Source organism: Carlito syrichta, unplaced genomic scaffold (genome assembly GCF_000164805.1).
Source record: "Carlito syrichta isolate Samal-C Ts95f unplaced genomic scaffold, Tarsius_syrichta-2.0.1 Scaffold312293, whole genome shotgun sequence".
Lineage (NCBI taxonomy): Eukaryota > Metazoa > Chordata > Mammalia > Primates > Tarsiidae > Carlito > Carlito syrichta.
Genome location: NW_007256389.1, coordinates 95,540 through 119,701, shown reverse-complemented (window position 1 = coordinate 119,701; position 24,162 = coordinate 95,540). Strand labels below are relative to the sequence as shown.

Here is a 24,162-nt window from a genome sequence, read left to right as displayed (position 1 = left end):
TGAATACCTACCTTTATATAGGATTTCTGGGTCTTAGGGTAAATGTATATCCATCTTTATAATAATTGTCACTGTTTTTCAGAGTGACTGTACAATTTTACATTTCTGCCAGCAAAGCTGAGTGTTCTGGTTGTTTCACATCCTCACTAGTGCTTGGTTCTGTCAGCATTTTTAATTTTAGCTATTCTGATAGATGTATAGAGGTATCCTACCAGATTCTAATTTACATTTCCCTAATGGCTAATGATATTGAAAATCTTTTTATATGCTTATTAGCTCTACTTTTACCATCTTTGGAGAAGTGATTCTCCATCTTTCACCTATTTTTATTTTTGTTTTCTTTTTTTTGTTTCTTTTTTAATTATTATTTATTTTTATTTTAAAGATGTGGGGCACAATTCAGGATTTGGCATAAACTGGTCATTGTACAGGTAAAGTTTTGGGCCTCCCTTTGGTCCCCCCTTTGCCTGGTTTGAGATCAAGTACTCTTATTGATGTTGTGTTCACCTCCACTCCTCCAGCAGTATCCCACTACTGCCAATTCCTTTCTTATAGTATTATGGTAAATGAGCAGGGTACCCTTATGAGTGAGAACATGTGGTACTCTGTTGTTTGTTTCTGTGATAGATCACTGAGTATGACAGATTCTAAATCCAACCATGTCTCCGTGAAGTCCATGTTTGTCCTTCTTTATAGCTGCGTAATATTCCACTGTGTATATGTACCACATTTTTTAAAATCCAGTTCATTTTTGATGGGCAGCACAGTTGATTCCATGTTTTTGCTATTGTGAATAGTGCTGCAATAGACATGCATGTGCAGGTGTCTTTTTTGTAGAATGATTTAAGTTCCTCCAGGTATATTCCTAGTAGGGGGATTGCTGGGTCACATGGAAGGTCAATTTCTACTTCTTTTCTTCCTATCAATGAGAATGGAATATTTTTCCATTGTTTGTGTCTTCTTTGAGTCCTTTGAGCAGTATTCTGTAGTTTTCATTGTAAAGGCCTTTTACTTCTCTGTTAGGAAGATGCTGAGGTATTCTTTTTGTGTGGTTAATGTGAATGGCATTGCGCTTTTTATTTGGTTCTCTGCCTGTTTGTTGTTGGTGTATAAGAATGTGACTGTCTTTTGTACCTTTATTTTGTACCCCAAGACTTTGCTAAAGTTCTTTATCAGTGAAAGCAGGTTTTCGGCAGATTCTCTTGAATTTTTGAGGTATAGGATCACATCATCAGCAACAAGAGATAACTTAACTTCTTCTTTTCCTATTTGAATAACCCTGATTTCCTTCTCCTGTCTGATTGCTCTAGCTAGAACTTCCAACACATATTGTATAAGAGGGGTGAGAGTGGGCAGCTTTGTCTTTTTCTGGTTTTCAGGGGAAATCTTTCCGGTTTCTGTTCATTTAGCAATATGCTGGCTATGTGTTTATCGTAGATGGTGGTTACTATTTTGAGGTATGTTCCTTATATCCCTACATGTTTGAGGATTTTTATTAAGAAGAGATGCTGAATTTTATCAAAAAGCTTTTTCTGCATCTAATGATATAATGATGTGGTTCTTGTTTTTACAACTGTTGTTGTATTTAATTACATTTATGGTCTTGTGGATGTTGAACCAGCCCTGTATCCTGGGGATGAAACCTACTTGTTCATGTTGAATGATTTTTGAGATGTGTTGTTGGATTCAATTTGCGAGACTCTTGCTGAGAATTTTTGCATCTATGTTTATTAGGGATATTGACCTGTAATTCTCTTTTTTGGTGCATTGTTTTCCAGTTTGGGTATCAATGTGATGTTAACTTCATAAAATGATTTGGGGAGAATTCCATCTTTCTCAATTGCCTGGAATACTTTCCATAGGATTGGTATCAGTTCCTCATGATATGTTTTGTAGAATTCTTCTGAAAAACCATCTGTTCCAGGACATTTTTTTGTGGGTAGTTTCTTATGACAGAGTCAATTTCCTGTGTTGTTATTGGTCTATTTAGTGACTCAGTGTCTTCTTGTTTTAACCTTGGTAGGTTGTGTGATGTCAGAAAGTCCTCCATTTCATTTAGGTTTTCGAGTTTGTTTCCATTCAGGTGTGCATAATAATCTCTGATAATCTTTTGTATTTCTTCAGGGTCAGTTGTTATTTGTTCTTTTGCATTTCTGATTGTTTTTATTTGGGCTTTTATTCTCTTTTTCTTGGTCATTCTGGCTAGGAGTCTATCAATTTTGTTTATTCTTTCAATGAACCAGCTTTTTGTTTTGTTTTTCTAAGATATTTTTGTCTTCTCTGTCCCATATTTGGGCTTTTATTTTTTTGATCTGGATCCATTTCCTAAAATTAGGGCTTTGGCAGTATTGACTTTCCAGCTCCCTTACGTGATTTGTTAGGCTATAACCTTTGATCTTTCTATTTTTTATGTGTATTCATAGAGATATAAATTCCCCTCTTAGAACTGATTTCGTGGCATTCCAGAGGTTTTGGTAAGATGTTTCTTTATTTTCATTTGTTTCCAGGAATGTTTTAATTTCTGTTTTGATTTCAGTGTTGACCCAGTAGTCGTTCACCTTCATGCTGTTTAGTGTTCATGTCTTTGTGGGTTTAGGAGAATTTTGTTGGTGTTGATATTTTTTTTTTTATTCCCCTGTGATCTGAGAAAGTGCATGGCAGTATTTCAATCTTATGTAATTTGTTTATGCTTGACTGAGGATATGATCAATCTTGGAGTATGTTTTATGTGGTGATGAGTAGAATGTATGTTCTGTGGTTGTTGGGTGGAGTATTCTGTAGTAATCTATTAAGTCCATTCAGTTGAGCACCAAGTTGACATTCCAGATCTCTTTGTTGATTTTTTGTTTTAATCATCTGTCTAGGGATTTTTAGTGGGGTATTTAAGTTCCCAGCTATAATAGTGTTAGAATCAATAATTTTTTTTGGTTTACTTAATAGTTGCTTTGTAAATGTTGATGCTCCTGTGTTGGGTGCATATATGTTTGGATCTCTTGTTGAAGGACTGAACCTGTTATCATTATGAAGTGTCCTTTCATATCTTTTTATATTTTTGATAACTTAAAGGTTGTTTTGTCTGATATTAAGAATGTGATTCCTGCCTCCTTTTGTAAACCATTTGCCTGGAAACTCGTTTTCCATCCTCTAACTTTGAGTCTGTGTGCCTCCCTTGTGGTGAGAAGAGTTTCTTGGATGCAGCAAATATTTGGGTCATGGCTTTTTTTTATCTAATTGGCCATTCTGTGTCTTTTTAGTGGTGCATTTAGTCCATTCACATTCAGGATGATTATTAAAATATGATTGTTTGCCTGGCACGGTGGCTCAAACCAGTAATCCCAGCAGTTTGGGAGGCTGAGACAAGAGGATTGCCTGAGACCAGGGGTTTGAGACCTCCCTGGGCAACTTGGTGAGACCTCATCTCTACAATATATCAAAAAATTAGCCAGGCGTGGTAACACATGCCTATAGTTCAGGCTACTTGGAAGGCTGAGGCAGAAGGATCACCTGAGCCCAGCAGGTCGATGTAGGGGTGGCCATGATTGTACCACTGCACTCCAGCCAGGGTGACGGAGTGAGACTCTGACTCAAAAAAAAAAAAAAAAAAAAAGGAAATGTGATTGTTTATACCCGTCATGAGATTCTTATTAAGTTTTTTATTTATTTGTTCCTATTCTTTTTACTTTTGAGTTGTTTTATGTGTGGATTTTCAAGTTTGCTGTTGCTATGTATTCTCTGTTGATCTGTGATCTGCTGTTCTCTTGGGAAGTGCATGTTCTCTCTCCTGTGTTTAATACCTTTTTAAGCATCTCCTATAGAGCTGGTCTGGAAGCTGCATAATCTCTTAGGGATTGGAAGTCTGGAAAGGATTTTAATTCTCCATCATTGATGAAGCTGAGTTTGGCTTGGTAGGAAATTCTTGGTTGAAATTGTTTATCTTTGAGCACTTTGAATATTGGACTCCTGTCCCTTCTTGTTTGTATTGTTTCTGCTGATAGGATTCTGCTATTCTGACTGGTTTCCCTGGTAGATAGTCTTACCTTTCAGTCTTGCTGCCTTTAGGATTGTTTCTTTTGTGCCTACTTTGTATAGGTGAATTACTATGTGTATAGGGGTTGGTCTTCTCGTTTGATGTCTTGCTCAGGTTCTCTGTATCTTTTTTGTTTGGATGGTCACTTCTGTAGTGAGATGGGGAAGGTTTTCTTGAATAACCTCCTGGAATACTTTCTCTGAGGTATTCTCCATTTTTTCTCCTTCTGGGATACCAGTCAGTCATAAATTTGGCTTCTTGATATAATTACACATCTCTTGGAAGTTTTGTTTTTTCTTTCTGAGTTTTCTTTCTATGTTTTTTTTACAGATCAGTTTAATTCCATATTTTCGGTCTTCAAACTCTGAGATTCTTTCTTCTGCTTGATTAATTCTGCTTTCCATGCTTGCCATCTTGTTATTTATTTCCTTGATGGAATTTTTTATGGCCAAAATCTCAGTTACAGTTTCTTTCAGTGTTGCATCTTGTGTCTTATTCACTCCATCCATTCTCTAATCACTGTTGTATTATGGGACCATTCCTTGGTGACTTCCATTGTTTAGGCCCTGAGGTCTGATTTTTCTGGTGTTTTCTCTTTGTTGTACTGGAAATTGCCTGTTGCCTTCTGTTTATTTTTCCTCATTTTTGACAGATCTCTTTCTTTTCTCTTTAGTTCTGTTTATTCAGTGGTAGTGGGAGAGTTTTTCACTTCTGATGTTTGCTTAGCCCTCCATTCTCCCTGATCAGGGCTCTGGATTTGTTCTGTTCTGAAACAGGACTGTGGGTGGAAAGCTTTGAAGTCTCTTGTAATTTTGAGAATTGAGTAAGGTGGAGGATGGGGAGCTAGGATTCAGAAACTACTTGCAAATCACAATGTTCACTGATTGTGTCATGGGTTCCCTAAGACCCCACTCCCCACTACTACTCTATATGATGATGAAATGGGTGTGTGTGTCTATGCCCTGAGTCCAAAATAGAATAACAACAGTGAAGAGAACAGATAAATGTAGAATGAAATAAGATGGACAAACATTTTTTAAAAATAGAAATTGAAAAAAAACACAGAAGAACGAAAGCAGAATCCAAAGCAAAAAGCAATTGAACACACACACACACACACACACACACACACACACACCCCAAAACAAACTGGAATAGCAACACAGAAAAACAAATAAAAAACAACAGGAAAAAAAACCAGGAAAACCAAACCCACATACTCATGCCCAATACATATGAAAGGAGAAGAAATAGAGAAAGAAAAAGAAAAAACAGAAAAGAGAAAAAAAAAAAAAGAAATTCAAATACAACCCTCGCACATATATTCACACATATTAAACTAAAAGAAGAACAAAAACCATCAACAAAAAAAACCCTGAAAGATGAACATTCAATCATTCATATACACTCATGAATGGAAAACAAAAGAAGAAAGAAAAAAGGGGAGGATGCTGAGCAAACCCTCACATACACATTCATGCACAAAGGAAAATTATTTAAAAAATTTAAAAACTAACAAACAGGCAAAAAACAAAACAAAACAAAAAAACCCTACCCTTTTGTAACAGATTCTGTATTGTTCCTCTCAGCTGCTTCTCTTCTGTCTCCTGCAGAGCTTTGGTCTCATTCACAATTTCCCCAGTTTCCAGAGCAGGAAATGAGGTGGTGGCAGTGAAGGTGGGTGGGGCTGTGATCCTCCCCTTCCACTCTAGTATGGTCAGGGGGATCCCCTCTGGTGGGGAAGTACAGGATTGTTCCTTTCCTAGGTACTGGAGGAGACGCCCCAGCCAGGCTTATCCTGGAGTGAAAGCCTCCTATTTTGGCTGATGTCCAGGCTGTACCTGGATTTGTCTCTTTCAGTTGTGCCCCAGCCATGTGGATCTGATGTTTAGAGGACTGATGGGGTGGAGGATGTTGGGTCAGCCCCAGACTCACCACTCATCTCTTTGGTGGTCTTCCTTGGCTTTTTCTGATCACACCTTTTGCCTCATGGCTGATTCAAAGTAGGTGGTGGGGCACCTGAGACTCAGCACTCTTCCTGTCCTCCCATAGTTTGTGCTTTCAGGGTATTTCCTCTGGGTCATGTTCAACCCCTGAGTAGTTAATCCACCAGTCACAGAGATGGGATCTGCTGCTCCATAATGAGCAAGACAGAACACTTTCCTGCTCCATTTTCAAGATGGTGGCAGGGTACATCTTTCATCTTCTCCAATGTGGCCTTGCCTATAGGCTCTATTTTTTGTTTTCTTATTGTTGAATCTTGAATGCTTTTTATATACTATGGACACTACTCTTTGACCAGATGTAAACTGCAAATATTTTTTCCCAGTCATTAAATTGTCTTTTCATTCTCTTAACAGTATCTTTAATGGGTAAAAAGTTTCAATTTTTATAAAATCTAATATAATATGTTCTTTAAAAATTGATTATGCTTTTGGTATCATATCCAAGGACTCTGCCAAGTTCAAGTTTACATAGACTTGTTTAAAAGACTTTTATACAGTCACACACTACATAGTGACTTTTTGATCAGTGACAGACTACTTATATGATAGTAGTCCTATAAGATTATAATACTGTATTTTTACTGTACTTTTTCTATGTTTAAATATGTTTAGATGCACAAATGCTATTGTTTTCCAACTGCCTACAGTGTCTAGTACAGTAACATGCTATATAGGTTTGTAGTCTAGGAACAATAGTCTCAACCATATTGTATAGTAGGCTGTACCATCTAGGTTTGTATAAATAAACCCTATGATGTTTGCACAAGGATGAAATTGTAAAATGACACATTTAAAAAAAATATCCTTGTTGTTAAGTGACACATGACTTTATTTTTATGTTGTACATTTAGGTCTATGATCCATTTCACTTATTTTTTGTGTATGATTGAGGTGTAATATAAGGCTTATTATTTCACATGTGCATACTCAATTGTTACAACATAATTTGTTGTAAAGACTGGTCTTTTTATTTTGAAATGCCTCTACAACCTTGTCAAACATTAATTCAAAATAGGGTTCCAGACTCAGGTAAGAGTGTATAAACACACATCTTTCTTTATCTCCCACTGAACTAAATTATAAAACCTGGACAAAATGCATGAGCTGCTGTTTGATATTTTTCTATCAGCACTCAGATCAGAGACCACCACCAGAATTTAAAGTACTGTTGAGCTGTTTGAAAATTTACTACTTTTTTTCCTTTTGTATTCCACTGACATGAACTCAAGCTACTTGAAACTTGAGAATGATTACTGTGGTCTAGACAGGGAAAATTCATCTAGTTCTGGCTTGCAGTATGGAAAGGTGGACCCTTAAAGTTCAACAGAAGTGAGGGAGACCTCCCTCCTTTTTCCTCTCTCTTTTTCCTCAAATCACTCATACCTATTCCAGGTAGTCTGAAGCAAGAACATTGGCAGCAGCAGAATGGCTTCAAATGGGAAACTGCAAGGGCCAAAATTCCAAAGGAGATGAATCTTTCTCTAATAATGGTGAAGATGTGGTTACAGAGGGATGAGATAAACCTATTGCTCTCCTGCTTCTCTGTCCTCCCAGTACAGAACATGATACAATTGTGGAAGTGGGTGATTTCCGGCCAAAAGATTAAAAAGTAGAGCCCAAGTGGTCTATAAACTCCTGGGAATTTCACTTCTGAGCTGTGAAGATTTGTTCCTAATTATGATACCAAAGAATTTGAGAACTGAATTCATGGGTAGAATTCTGATTTGGCCCCAGTCTGGACAGTAGGTGGCCAACCTGCTGGACATACTTACATAGTACTGTAAAATCTTTGAATACATTGTGACTGTAGCCAACAGATGGTGAAAACATAATACAGAGACTATTAATATTGTCTACAGGATATAAGCAAGACCTCAATCCCTTTATAAAGTTGATGTAGCACAAGAGAGATGGATTAAAGGAAACAGTGGCAAGGGCTCTAAAGAAAGTGGCCATTCTTAAGGTTTTTTTTTTTACTAGGTTAAGGTCTGTCTCTCAATGTTTATTGCTTTAAGAAAACCTTTATCAGGTCTGAATCTATTAGCTATCTATATGGGGAAAGTGACATTTGATCCTTGCCTCATAGTAAACGTAAAAATAAATTCTAGGAGAAAAGGAAAACAGTGAAGCATCTAGAAGATAATGTAGGAATTCTTCATAACCTTAGTCCAGAGAAAAGTTTCTTAACTAGGATATGTAAAGTATTATAATAAAATTAGACTACAAAAACCTAAAAAATTTTGTTACCAAAAGACATCATTAACATTATAAAAAGTCAAGTCATATAGTACTGCTATAAAATATTTGGAAACCATATAAAGGTCAAAGGCCTTATATTCACAATATATCAGTAAAACATAGTCTGAAAACTCAACTTCTTCCTTTGAAAATGATAAAAGACTGACATGCACTGCACATCACAAAAGAGGATATCTAAGTGTTCAGCACAATATGCAAATGGTCTCAACTTAATTTTTTTCAGAGAATTCAAATTGAAATCAAAATATAGTACTACTTACTATATACCCACTACAGTGTCTAAAAAGAAAAAGACAAATTATAACAAGTGTTGGAGAGGATGTGGAACTATTAACATTTCTGGTGCACTAGATATTGGTACAACAACTTTGAAAACAATTTCACACTATATTCTAAAGTTGAATTTATGCACACTGTATGGTCTAATAATTCCATTGTGTTAAATGCCTTGTGAAATGTATTTACACAAGCATGTTTTACACAGCCACTAACTGGGAATAATAAAAATACCCCAAAACAGTAGAATGGAAACTATATCACACAATGGAATAATGTAGAACAATGAAAAAGATCAAACTAATGCCGGAGGAACAGCATGAAGAACACAAGCATAGTGTTGAACGAAAGAAACAGAAGCAAACAATGTATACTGTAGGATTCCATTTGTAAGAAGTTTAGAAATAGCCAAAACTATAGTATTAAAAAATTATTAGCCAGGCTCGGTGACTCAGCCTGTAATCCCGCACCTTTGGGAGGCTGAAGTGAGTGGATTGCCTGAGCCTGCGGGTTCGAGACCCGCCTGGCAGCGAGACCTCATCTCTACAATAAATCAAAAAATCAGCCGGGCGTGGTAGCGCATGCCTGTAATTCCGGCTACTCGGAAGGCTGAGGCGGAAGGATCGCCGGAGACTAGCAGGTCGAGGCTGCGGTGGCCGGGAGCGGCCACTGCACTCCAGTCTGGGCAGCAGAGTGAGATTCCAACTCAAAAAAAAAAAAAAATTATTATGGTAGCTGTCTTTGAGGAAGAAATAATGGGTTAAGTTCTAGCTCTTTATTAGGGCAATGGGTATAAGGGTGTATTGTCTTCTTAACAATTCATTGTGCTATATACTTATGATTTCTCTATATGTGCTACACATGAATGTTTTAGGAAAGTTTTTAAAACAGCATGTAGTATTTTAAATAATTTAAAAACTTGTTAATTTAGATGTAGTCGAGTGTATTGCATCATGGTGAGATTTAGTTTTCCACTGAACCCATCACCCAAGTAGTTAGTGAACATAGTACCCAATAAGTAGTTTTTCAATCCTTCCCCTTCCCCTCCCACCTTTGGGAGCCCCCAGTGTTTGTTGATCCCATCTTTATGTCCACACATACTCAGTGTTTAGTTCCTAGTTATAGGTGAAAACATGTGGTATTTGGTTTTCTGTTTCTCTGTTAACTCACTTCCCATAATGACCTCCAGATGCCTCCACATTGTTGCAAGGGACATAATTTCATTCTTTTTTTTTTTTTTTTAGTGGCTATGTAGAATTCCATAGTGTATATGTACCATATTTTCTTTATCTAACCCACCATTGATGGGCACCTAGGCTGGTTATATGTCTTTAATGTGAATAATGCTGCATGTAAACATGCAAGTGTAGGGGTCTTTTAGGTAGAATGATTTGTGTTTCTTTGGGTATATACCTAGTGATGGAAGTGCTGGGTTGAGTGTTACTGTTATTCGTTCTACGAGAAATCTCCAAACTGCTTTCCACAGGGGCTGAACTAGTTTATATTCCCACCAACAGTGTATGAGCATTCCCCTGTCTCTGTATCCTCACCAACATGTTGTCTTTTGGTATTTTAATAATAGCAAATTTGATGGTTGTGGAATAGTATCTCATTGTGGTTTAGATTTTCATTTCTTTTATGATTAGTGATGTTGAGAATTTTTTCATATGTGTGTGACTGCTTGTATTGCTTTTTTTTGAGAAGTCTTCTCATGTCCATTGTCTACTTTGTAATGGGGTTATTTGTTGTTTTCTTATCAACTTGTTTAATTTCCTTACAGATTCTGGCTATTAGACCTTTTTTCTTTAATTTAAGTTTATAAAGTTGGAGGGTACAGGTCAGGATTGCATACATAAGTGATTTTGGTGCAGGTGAAATTTGGGGCCTCCCTTTGGTCCCCACTTCGCCTGGTTTGGGATCAGGTACCCTTATTGATGTTATGGGCTGCCCCTCCCCTGGCAGTATCCCACTTCTGCCAATCCCTTTCTTGTAGTATTATGATAGATGTCCAGGGTTCACTTATGAATGAGAACATGTGGTACTCAGTTCTTTGTTTCTATGATAGATCACTGAGTATGATAGACTCCAAATTCATCCAAGTTACTGCAAAGCCCATAATTTTGTCCTTCTTTATGACTGCATAATATTCCATCATGTATATGTACCACATTTTTAAAATTCAGTCTAGTTTTGATGAACATCATGATTGGTTCTGTGTTTTTGCTATTGTGAATAGTGCTGCAATAAACATGCATACGCAGGTATCTTTTTGTTAGGATGACTTCAGTTTCTCTGGATGTATTCCCAGAATGGGGATGTCTGGGTCAAATGGAAGGTCAATTTCTAGTTCTTTTGGGACTCACCACACTGTTTTCCACAGAGGTTGAATGTTTGCATTCCCACTACTCTATATTCTCACCAGCATCTGTTGTTTTCTGTGATGGCCATTCTTACTGGATTCAGATGGTATCTTAATGTGGTTTTGATTTGCATTATTCTGATGATTAGTGAGGCTGAGCATTTTTTCTGTAGGCTGCTCTTCTCAATAGTTCTTTTTAAAATTAATAATTGGCAAATATGTTCTCCAATTCTGTAGGTTGTCTATTTACTCTATTGATAGTATATTTTGCTTTCCAGATACTCTTTAGTTTTAATTAGACCCCAAGTATCAATTTTTTTTTTACTGCATTTGCTTTTGGGGACTTACTCATAAATTTTTGCCTAGCCCAATGATCAGAAGAGTATTTCCTAGGTTTTCCTCTAGGATGTTTATAGTTTCAGGTCTTACATTTAAGCCTTTAATCCATTTTGAATTAATTTTTTTATATATGATGAGAGGTAGGGGTCAAGTTTCATTCTTCTGTGAATGGTTAACCGGTTTTCCAAGTACCATTTATTGAATAGGGTATCCTTTTCCTATTTTTGTTGACTTTGTAGATCAGTTGGTTGTGAATGGCTTTATTTATAGGTTCTCTAGTCTATTCTCTTAGTCTTTGTGCCTGTTTTTGTACTGGTACCATGCTGTTTTGGTTACTGTAGACTTGTAGTAAAGTTTGGCTACTTGGGCTCCCTTTTGGTTCCATATGAATTTTTGAAATTTTTTTTCTAATTCTGTGAAAAATGATACTGGTAAATTGATAGGGATTGCATTAAATCTGTATGTTGCTTTGGGCAGTGTGGACATTTTAACAATACTGACTCTTCTAATCCATGAGTGTGGAATGTTTTTCCATTTGTTTGTGTCATCTATAATTTCTTCCAGCAGTGCTTTGTAGTTCTTGTTATACAGATCTTTGACTCCTTGGTTAGATGTATTCTTATGTATTTTATTTTTTGTGTGGCTGCTGTAAATGGGATTGCAGTATTGATATGGTTCTCAGCTTGAGAATTATTGGTGTACAGAAATGCTACTGATTTTAGAACATCAGATTTTGTATCCTGAAATTTTACTGAAGTTTTTTTTTATGATATCTAGGAGTCTTTTGGCAGAATCTTGAGTTTTCTAGTTATAGAATTATATTTTATACAAAGAGATAAGTTGATTTTTCTTTCCCTATTTGGCCAACCCTGTTAGTTTTTTCTCTTATCTGATTACTCTAGCTAGGACTTCCATATCTATGTTGAATAGGAGTTACTTTTAAGCTATTAAGGAAATTTTTAAATTAAAACCTTTGTCATTACTGTATGGTTTCTAAAAGTATGCTTCAAAAAACAAGGAGTGTAGGCGGGCACACTGGATACATTGACCTTTGTAGCATTTTGTTATAATTATGGAAGTATCAGATATTATCCAGGTTGGCAGTTTGTAATAGGAGTTAGCCAGGAAGATTTTCCTTACTAGGTATAACAAGTTTTTCTAATACACAGTCTGATGAGGCTTGATAGTAGTCTGTTTTTTGTAAAGAGTTTCAAGAAAGGATAAGGAGTTATCAAAAATGCTCTGTAGATTCAAAATCTCTTACAGGCAGTGCAGGGGAAATTCATTCATATGTTTCACATGTTTCTCTATACAATTTTCATGAATGATATCTGTAGTGGATTTTATGGATTCTTTCCCAGCCTTCATTTAACTTTCTTTTTATTTTTTATTTTTTGAGTTGGAGTCTCACTCTGTTACCCAGACTGGAGTGTAGTGGCCGCTCCCAGCCACCACAGCCTCTACCTGCTGGGCTCCGGCGATCCTTCCGCCTCAGCCTTCCAAGTAGCTAGAACTACAGGCGAACGCTATCACGCCCGGCTAATTTTTTTGATTTATTGTAGAGATGAGGTCTCGTCAAGTTGCCCAGGCGGGTCTCAAACCCGCGGGCTCAGACAATCCACTCACCTCAGACTCCCAAAGGTGCGGGATTACAGGCTGAGCCACCAAGCCCGGCTCATTTAACTTTCCACACTGCTGTGTAACAATTATTCAGTCTGAGTGGAATTGATCCCTTATTAGCTTAATGGGTGGGCTAATGCTATTTATTGTATCTTCAGTGTTTGGTGAGAAGTTTGGTGAGGTATAAATTATCTGGATCTGCTTCTTTCGTTTTTGTTCTTAGGAGAAGAAACAAGCCTGATAATAAAGCTGATGCACATCAGAGTGCATAGTCCAGTGAATCGGAGGGAAATGTAGCTAAGTCCCCAATCAGACCAAACCTGGTACTTTTTCTTCCTTTGGACTTATGGAAGTGTCATAGTCTGCTTGAGCTGCCATAACCAAATAATACAGACTGAGTGACTTTAAGCAATATAAATTTATTATCTCACAGTTCTAGAAGTTAAAAAGTCCACCATCAGGGTGCTGGCATTGTTGATTTCTAGTAAGGGCTCTCTTCCTGGCTTTGCAAATGGCTGTTTTCACAGTGTGCTCGCATGTTCTTTCCTCCACAAACTTGGGGAGAGAGGGAAAATATGCAAGCTCTTTGGTCTCTATTATTATAATCCTTTTAGAACAGAGCCTCATCTTTATTGACGTCATTTAAACTTAATTATCCCCTGAAGGCCCTGTCTTCAGATACAGCCACACTGGGGGTTAGTGCTTCAAATATATGAATTTGGGGGAAAAACAAATCAGTCTAAAACAGGGAGCATAAAATTCATTTAGCTTCAATATTGTTTATACTAGTTTGTGTTGGGTTTTCTGTTACCTGCATTTGAAGTCATCCTAACTCTTAACTCTTGCTTAACAACCCTCAACATTTTATACCAATTTATGCCAAGAACATATTATTTCCCACTTTCACCAATCTGATGAATGAAATGTAAGCAAATTTTTATTTTTAATATATGCACCTTGTATTGCATTTTAAGTTAATAGTTCATTTTGTTAACATTTTGATTGGTAAGACAAAAACTCTCTAAAGTGTTATAAAGGTGTAAAATCATTGAAATATATTTTGTGGATTGTTATTAGGAGGTAGATTATAAATATAGTAAATTGTGTAGAGCAAAAGTTTTATACACACACACACACACACACATATGTTGTGTTTTAACACATTTCCCTAGTTTCCGACACTTTTCAGTAAAACAAAATAATAATATATCCAAACCGTCCTTTAAAATATATATTAACAGCCGGGCTTGGTGGCTCAGCCTGTAATCCTGCACTTTGGGAGGCTGAGGTGAGTTGATTGCCCGAGCCCGCGGGTTCGAGACCTGCCTGGGCAACTTGGCGAGACCTCATCTCTACAATAAATAATAATAATAATAAAAATTAGCTGGGCATAGTAGTACGCACCTGTAGTTCCAGCTACTTGTAAGGCTGAGGCGGAAGGATCGCCAGAGCCCAGCAGGTCGAGGCTGCGGTGGCCGGAGAGGCCAGTCTGGGCGACAGAGTGAGATTCCAACTTAAAAAAAAATTTATTAACAACTTGATATTTATGATACATTAACCTAAAATTGAAAACAAAAAGTGACAGTATTATTTCTTTTCACATTTGGCCAACTAGTTATCACCAGAGGGTATTTTTTTGTTACTGGAAACCTTCTTTACAATATAATCTTATACCACACTTTGCTACCTCTATTGAAATCTTTTTAATTTTCACTTCTATTGAATCTTTTTAATTTTCCTTAAATGAGATTACCTAATGAGTTCCATGTGTTTTTACATTAAGAATCTTTTCAAACATGACCATTTTATGAATGTTAACATCAAATTATTGAAATTTTTTTTCCTATTCTTCTCTTTTTTATTCTTGTAACTCATATAATTTCTTTTTAATGTTTCTTTTCTTTCTCTTTTGGTTTTTTCCCCTATTTCAACAGGGAGGATTATACTGAGGAGTGTTGAACATTTCAGATCTTCTGGTACTATTGTCATATGGCTTAGTTTAAAAAAAAAAAAAAAAAGAAGTACCCGGGTGTTTCCCCTCCCAATATCTGTGCCACAGACAGCAAAACCTTTTGCATAACATAATAGAAAAAGACCTTAAAGAAATAATGAAAATTTATTCTTCTCTAACAAAATTGCCACAATACCAAATTAAAAGATATGAATATTTGATGTTATCCATTAAGCACTTTGATTTAAGAGATTAAGTAGGAAAAAGCTAAGTGGCACAGATAAACCTAGAACTTTCAGTCACCTAATAGGAAAAAAGTTTACAGTGCTTCTTTCTCATGTCAAGTCCAGTGGACAGAAAGGAGTCAATGAATGGGCCAGTGTGATATGCCGGGCCCTACTCCACATGCCATTCCAAAAACTCAGATGATGGAAATTCTGTCATTCTTCAGACTTCCAGAATTGTCAATAAAGATGGATTTTCTAGTAGTCATTAAAGGATAAATGTAACTTTTCAACTATGCTGGATACATTTGACAATTTTTTCTGTTTTGTTTGCTTGTTTATTTGTTTTGCCGTTTAAGCAAATTTTCTTAATAAACTGACTTTCATTTGCATGTAGGATTTTTATTTTTTATTTATTTTTAAAATGTGGGGTACAATTCAGGGTTAGGTACATACATGGTCATTGTACAGGTAAAGTGTGGGTATCCTTATTGATGTTATGTGCCCCCCTCCCCTAGCAGTGTCCCGCTACTGCCAATCCCTTTCTTATAGTATTATAATAAATGTTCAGGGTCCAATTATGAGTGAGTACATGTGGTACTCAGATCTTTGTTTCTGTGATAAATCACTGAGTATTATGGTCTGTAGTCCATCCCGGTTGCGGCAAAGTTCATAATTTTGTTTTTCTTTATAGCTGCATAAAGAAAAACATGATATGGTACATCATGTAAATGTGCCACATTTTCTTTATCCAGTCCACTTTCGATGGGCAACACAGTGGTTTCCATGTTTTTGCTATTGTGAATAATGCTGCAATAAGCATGCATGTGCAGGTATCTCCTTTATAAAGTGATTTGAGTTTCTCCGGGTGTAGTCCCAGAAGGGGCATTGCTGTGTAGTATGGAAGGTTGATTTTCAGATTTTATAGAAATCGCCACACAGTTTTCCATGGGAGTTGTACTAGTTTACATTCCCACCAACAGTATAGAAGTGTTCCCTTTCCCCCACATCCTATCTAGTAACTGTTGTTTTTTGAGTTAATGATGATGACCATCCTGACTGGAGTTAGGAGATGTCTCAGTGTGGTTTTAATTTGCATTTATTTGATGATTGATGAGACTGAGCATTTCTTCATGTATCTATTGGCTGCTCATGTGTCTTCTGCTTAGAAGTGTCTATGCATATCCTTTGCCCATTTTTAATAGGATTGTTTGTTTTTTTCCTTTCAGCACGTTTGAGTTCCTTGTAGATCCTAGATTTTAGGCCTTTGTCAGATTTACAGTTAGGGAATTTTTTTTTCCCATTCCATGGACTGTCTCCCCACTCTCTTGATGATTTCTTTTGCTTTGCAGAAGCTTTTCAGTTTGATGAGGTCCCACTTATCTATCTTATCTTTTATGGCTTTCACTTTTGGAGAGCTGACCAGGAATCTATTGCCTATTCCAATTTCCATAAGGGTATTTCCTACATTTTCTTCTAGGATTCTTATAGTTTGAGGATATACATTTAGGTCTTTGATCCATTTAGAGTTGATTTTTGTGTATGATGATAGGTAAGGGTTTTATTTAAATCTTCTGCATGTGGTCAGCCAGTTTTCCCAGCACCATTTACTGAATAGGGTCTCCTTTCTCCATTGGTTGTTTGTGGAGGCTTTATTGAAGATGAATTGATTGAGAAATTGAGATTTTGCTTCCAGAGTCTCTGTTATGATCCATTGGTCTATATGCCTGTTCTTGTACCAATACCAGGTTGTTTTGATTATTGTAGCTTTATAGTAGAGTCTGAAGTCTCGAAGTGTGATACTTCCCACTTTATTTCTTTGCTAAGGATTGTTCTGGCTATTCGTGGTCTTTTATGTTCCATATGAATTTCTGTATTGTCATTTCCAGCTCTGAGAAGAATGATGTTGGTAATTGAATGGGTATTGCGTTAAAGCTGTAAATTGTCTTTGGTAGGATGGACATCTTAACAATGTTAATTCTTCCAATCCATGAGCATAAAATATGTTTCCATTTGTTTGTGTCTTCTTGGATTTCTTTGAGCAGTGTTTTGTAGTTTTCATTGTAAAGGTCTTTCAGTTCTTTGGTTAGGAAGATGCCAAGGTATTTCTTTTTTGTGTGTGGCTATTGTGAATGGGATTGTGCTTTTTAATTGGATTTCTGTCTGTTTATCATGGTTATGTAGGAAAAGAACTCTAACTTTTGCTTACAATGTAATTTATCAGAAATCGGGAACAATTATAGAATATTACCTTGATATAGGAATAATAACACCAAATAAGAAATGATGTTCAAATTAATTAAAGGACTAATTTCATTCATTTAGCAAAATTTATTGTTATATTTTATTGAGTGTTTTATATTTATTGTAGATTATTAGAATATTATTAAGAAAAATATTTTCTTGCACTGTATATTGTTTTTAGCAGCTAATTTGTTTGCACTAATATGGTAACTCTTACTTTTATCACTAACCTAATAGGAATTAGGATTGAAAACATTTGATACAAATCCTAAAAATGTATCTTCTAAAGAAAGTGAAATTATGAAACCTGCATGTTTTTATACCATCTATATCATTATAAAAGTGATACTCTTTACTTAAGCCACAACATTTAGATAAGAAAGAATTTGTGCTCCTCAAAGAAATTTAACTAGTTTTTGCATCTCAAACTGAATTTTTATCATGTAATTATTGGGGATAAAATATATGAATTATCAGATAATCAAATAAAAATATGTTGTTATTTAAATTGTATTTTGTTATTAAATATGAATGAATTTTATATACATACTATTACTTACTATATCTGATATTCTAAAAGAAACATTGACAAGATTTGATGCCCAGTTGAATACAAGGGATACTAAAATTGAATATGTTTTTACAATTTAGGTGGAAAGTAGTGGTGAAACAAAAAAGTCAAAAGAAAGGGGAGAACTTGCAAGTTAATACTTTTGAAACTTAGGCAATTTATTTAGACTACCCATGGCTCAATTTACTCATCTTTTAAATGAGCACATAAGAGTATACATGGTGTATCATGTACAATTGTAAATTAAAGAGATAATTCATTTAAAATACTTAACATAGTGCTTGATCCATATTACTAATAGATTTTAGTTACTTTTATTATTATGAATGTTTTTAATGGCATTATAACATTCATAATAACATGGTAGGTTTGAGGTGATTTTTGTAACTCATGTTAAAATTCTTATGTGTACAATTGTCTGAATGAAATTCAGATAAATAGGTACTCAGACTATATCTAAAATAGTAATTATCAGTATCATATTTTTAAGAGTTACACTTTTAACCTGGGTAAACAAGAAACATGTAACCACTATGATAATTCAGACTGTTAAAGTGTTTCTTAACTTCAGTAGTATTGGCATTTTCGGCTGGAAAAATATTTGTTAGTAGAAAGGTGTCATATAAATTGTAGGATATTTAAACAACATTCCACTAAATGCATGCTGAGTGGTGAAAACAAAAAATATCACAGGACACTGCCAAATATCCCCTTGAGGGCAAAAACATCCTGGTTGAGAACCATTAGACAAGAGGAAATCATATAGGTCTCTTCAAATATATGAAGTTCTAGCATATAGCACACTGATTCAGTTTAATCCAAAAGACAGCACTGATTTATAAATGTTAGAGCATTTTTATAGTTTGAGCTAACTAAAAATAGCCTACACTAATTTGTGAGTCAGCAAATTCTCAACTAAGTATTTAATTAGGTGCTGGACCACTATCAGAGCTATACTGGGAATTTCTTTCCTGGGAGAAACTTTGAACTAAATAATCTTTTAGATCCTCTTTAATGATTTTGGCAGGTCTAAGGATACAGATTTGTAACATTCCAGTTAGAGATCATAGTTGAAACCAGGAAGAACAACCGAACTTTCTACATGCAAACATGCAAACAAAAGAAAGAACAGTTTTATGAACTGAGTTTTAAGGAATGTCTGTAATTTAAAAGGGGGAATCTGGAATGTAACCTACCTCGTTGTCTCTACTTGTGTACAGTTTTCTAGAAAACTAGGGGAAAAAAGTATCCAAGAGAGAGCTTAAAGAATGAATTATTGGTATTGTCAATTGTGTAGTGAAAGTCTGTTGATAGAGAAGAGACCAGTTTATTTAATTTCTATAAAGTCGTGATGAAGCTAGTAACTTCAAAATCTCTGACAATTGGATTCCTCTTTTCTAAAATCAGAATTCTTATAAAACAAAACCCAGTCATCAATGTGAAGTATCTAGCACAGCGTCTGGAATGTGCATCAGTGGATAAGTGCTACAATTGTCATAGTCATTGTTGAAAAAAAAGTTCTGAGAAAAGTATCCCATACAATTTTAAATATTCATCATTATTAATATTGACATTTTTGTTAGTATACAAGCAAGTCAGACACCAGACTACAAGGAAATTGATGTGAAAGTGGCTGAATTGACCACTTGCTCAGTAAACTAGAGAAAAGTACAGGGTCAATAAGGGTAGATTACTGTTTTTAATTTTTAGGACATATGAGACTTGTGTACTTTTGAAAATTTAAAGTAAGATGGATTAGAAAGAAAGAGCTTGAAAATATTAGGGAAAACGGTAACTATGCTTTTTTAAAAGGCACCTCAGTGGTTAGAAAAGTTGTGATCACTGACTTTTAAAAAACATCAATTCCCTTTGATTCTAGAGAAAGGATTAGAGAATGGATATGGAAACAGAATGGTTGTGAGATGGTGGGCAAGTTCTGAGCTCTCAACAGATGGGGAGGAAAAAAGTTGAAGCTTAAGTAGCTAGATTTAAAGTTTGATACTACCACTTACTCCATGTGTAACAATAAGAAAGTAACTTCAAAATCTCTGATAATTGGATTCTTCTTTTCAAAAATAAGAATGATATACTCTATCTGGAAGACTTCTTATAAAACAAATTCAGTAATCAATCTGTAGTATCTAGCACAGCATCTGGAATGTGCATCAATGGATAAGTGCCACAATTGTCATTATCATTGTCATCATCATTGAAGAATAGTCCACGGTCTTCTACTTTGAGTGAGGCATAAGGCCTGACAAGAGTGGAAAATGTCAGAAATTGCCACAGCGTATGAGTGAATCAATTGACAAATGCAATGATTATCAATTAAGGATGAGAACCAGGTTTATTTGTAGTGGCCAGTGACCAGTGAATTTGTAGTTTCCCAGATCTGTTCATTTCTGGATCTTCTCATAGTATAATCTGTGACCACAGAGCAAAGGAGGAGGAAATCAACAATGATGCAGGGTTGGAACTAATTAATCAGATTCATATCAATCTTTGTTATTTTGATAATTGACAGGCTTATGTCATGGCTAACAAAGTACCCTGCATTATTATAATTATTGCATATGGTATCTAATATATTAGACCAGAAACATGAAAATTATAGCTAAATTATTTCTTAATTTGAATATTAGCATTTACGGGGTTTCTCAGCCTCAGTCTACTGACATTTTAGACTGCATAATTGTTTGTTGATGGGGACAGTCCTGTGCATTGTCCAGTGTCTCGCAACATCCCTGGCTCTACACACTAGATGCAAGTTGCAACCCATTTTCTGTCGTGACAATAAAAAACATCTCCAGACATTGCCAAATGAACCCTAGGGGGAGGAAGCATAAGCACCTTTAGTTGACAACCACTGGAGTATGCTTATATCTAAAATAGTTGGAAATAAAAATAAAATGAATAATATATGTGACATTTGAATTTGTAAAATTGCCATATTTTAGGACTCATAACAATTGTAAAATATTTTCCTTGTGATTTTGTGTTTCTTCATAAGACCAGTGAAATAATAAATTTACATTCCAACAGAGAAAATTGTAAAGAAAAATTATAATGTATAGCAAGGAAGATAAATATTTTTCTACCTATATGCTTTAATTTTGCTTGATAAAGCATTTTAAACATTGCACATTTACCCTTTTTTTTGCTTGGATTATTTACTTAGTCAAAGCGATTACTTATATATTTTTAAAACTTTAATGCATGCGTTTATTATTTGATTACATATTTCAAACATGTTTTGAGCAAAAATTATTTGTTTTATTTTCCAGTTGTTTCTTATCCTTATTACTGGTGGCTGCTGTGGTATGGAAGATCAAACAAACGTGTTGGGCTTCTCGACGGAGAGAGGTATCAGTAACATTATTTAATCTTTTGTCTAAAGGTCTGAGCAAACACATGGATCTCTACTGTCTGTTAATTAGCATAGGTCTTTCAAAAACAGATTTTCAAATCATTTTTACTTATTAATATTTTTTAAATCAATTTAATATTTTTAAGCTTTAAAGAAACTTTAACACTGTCATTTTAAGTCAATACCTGTAGAAGTATTGGTTAGTTACAAAGAGATTTTAGAAATGATATTAGTTTTTAGAAATGATTAAATGATACAAATATTAATTCAATTATATAATTTGTAATATATTTAATTTAAGTATTAGTTATGTGATTAAAACAACTTATTTTTCATACGTGTCTCTATTACAATTTTAAAAATTCTGAATGAAATTTATTTGGGGTTTTAGAAAAAATATAACTCCTAGAAATTTATTATAATATTCTTTTTTTGGTAATAAAATCTTTTACATTTTTGATATCTGACTATTTGAGTGTGTTTAAAGAGCGCATCAATTCGATACATTTCTGTGTTAGATTTGATCACATGTTTCTTATAATCCTGAAGTTGATTTTTGAAAAAGTAATATTCTTACAAAATAGCAAACTAATTATATAAATGTTAGATAAATATAGTCTTTTAACTTTGTATGTGTTAGTTAACTGAAAACAATAGAAACATCATTGTCTGAAGAACAAAAGTATGCAATCGATTTATTGTTCTATACTTCAAATAATCAAAAAGCCAATTTCCGTTTTTATTATTATATTATTATGCTGTACTCAATTAGAATTAATGTTACTATTCTGATGTTAGTATTATTAGTATTTTATTTACTATTGTATTTCTCAGTGTATTTTTATATGTATAGTTTTGTGCAATGGTATAAACAACAATATATTTGCTTATTGTCTTTTTTACACATATAAAAATATAATATTTATAGATATTTTTAAACAGTCCAGTATGTCCTAAACTTTAGAATTAATGAATGATATGAGTTCTTGATTATTCTATTTATAATATATTTGCAAAATTGAATTCCTCCCTACCTCCAAATAAATCATTCATCTTAATCCTCTGCCTCTCTGATTTTCTATGTATGAACAGTGCTACATCAATGAAAGTTTACTTGGAATGGTTCCATGATAAATAATCTAATTGAAAAGGAACTTATTAAATATAAATATATAAATATTTGGCAAGAAGTGAAATTCTGTATGGATGTAAACAATCTTCTGAACATGTGAAAAGATACATTACAATAAAATTATAGATTCAGGGAGGAAAAACCATAATTATAGGCAGACAATGTGAAGGCTTTCTATAATGGAATATGGCAAGTGACAATTCAAGTCCCTAAACATTAGAAAAGATGGCAGAATTAATCAGGGAGTTCACTGCATTATGATGAGCACTAGTTAAATATCTGATCTCTAAAGTCTGTAAAATGCACTTATATAGATATAGCATTGTGAAGAGATCAACGTATAACTCTGCCATTAACTGACAGCAGAATATGAGTTAAGTAGTCTAGTTGAATTTTCTTACCTCTAAAAAGAAATGTTTGTACTGTATAATTAATTCCCAATTTGTGGTCTTTAGAGCCTTAGAAATATTTGTTTGTAGTGGCTAAATTTCAAAACAATATTTGATATTTGTAAAAATGAATATGAATAGTTCATTCATTCATACTTCTCAAGATGACAAATTAATTTTGGTTAATATTATATCACCTCAATGTGGTAATTCTGCTATTACATATTATTGGATACTCTGGCAAGCTAAAATTACTTTAACTTTAAAAATATGAATATGAATTTGTATTTTGATTAGAAACCAAAATCTTTCAAAATATGTTTTATACAGTGAAAGGACAAAGGAGAAATAATAGAGGGGAACTAGATTAGGTCCACTGAACTATTTCTAATCTATGTTTATAAATATTACTATTGTAATTCCAACACTTTGAGGAGGCTAAAGCAGGAATATTGCTTGAACTCAGGAGTTCAAGATCAGTCTGAGCAACATAGTGTGACCTCGTCTCTACAAAAAATAAACAACAGCCAGATGTGATAAAACACATTTGCAGTCCCAGCTACTCAGGAGGGTGAGGGGGAAAGATTTCCTAAACCCAGGAGATGGAAGCTGAATTCAACATGACAGTGCCATTGTACTCCAGTCCGAGTGACAGAATGAGACCCAACTCAAAAAAATAAAAACAAAAAAAAGTACTACGTCCTCTGGATATTTCTTCAATATAATGACCTTCTTTCCAAAACTTATTTAGGTAATCCTTCTTTCTGTTAAAGAATATAATATTGCTTGCATTAAATTTGCTACCTCTACAGAAATAGAAAATGTATCTTATTGAGAGGTTATGTCATACTATAATATTGTATGTTTAAAAATATTTTGACAGGCTTTCTCAAATTTTATTTTACTAAATTCCTTTAAATATAAAATTTTAAATGTCTTAGATCATTCATATATTGGTATCCAAAGTAAAAGTGACAGTTGTTTTTGATGACTATCAGATTTATTATTAGATAATTTTTTTATTATTACAACTGTCCCCTCTTATCCATGGCTTTAGTTACCCACATTCAATTGTGGTCCTAAAATACTAAGACATTTTGACAGAGGGAAAGAAAGAGAGAGTGATAGCGGTGAGGGAAGTGACAGAATAAGAAGGCAACCAGATTTGTATAACTTTTATTATAGCATTTTGTCATAATTATTCTATTTCATTGTTTGTTATTGTTAATCTCTTGTAGCTAATTTATAAATTAAACTTTATCATAAGTATGTATGTATAGGGAAAAACATGGCATACATAGGGTTCAATATTATCCATAGTTTCAGACATCCACTGGCAGTATTGGAGTGTATCCCCATGGATAAGGGGGGACTCCCATGTTAAAAGATTTTTTTCTG

At 34.5% G+C, this 24,162-nt stretch overlaps 1 protein-coding gene across 1 annotated transcript in view; it reads left to right on the top strand.

The window, feature by feature from the left end:
- Nucleotides 1–21,239, top strand: part of LOC103272371 (attractin-like protein 1) — a gene marked incomplete at both ends in the record, with an annotated part of 122,268 nt that extends 101,029 nt beyond the window's left edge. Inside the window, one exon of the mRNA XM_021718500.1 lies at nt 21,161–21,239. Coding sequence (XP_021574175.1) covers nt 21,161–21,239 — 79 coding nt within the window. The remainder of the gene's footprint in view (nt 1–21,160) is intronic.
- Between the last annotated feature and the right edge of the window lie 2,923 nt (nt 21,240–24,162).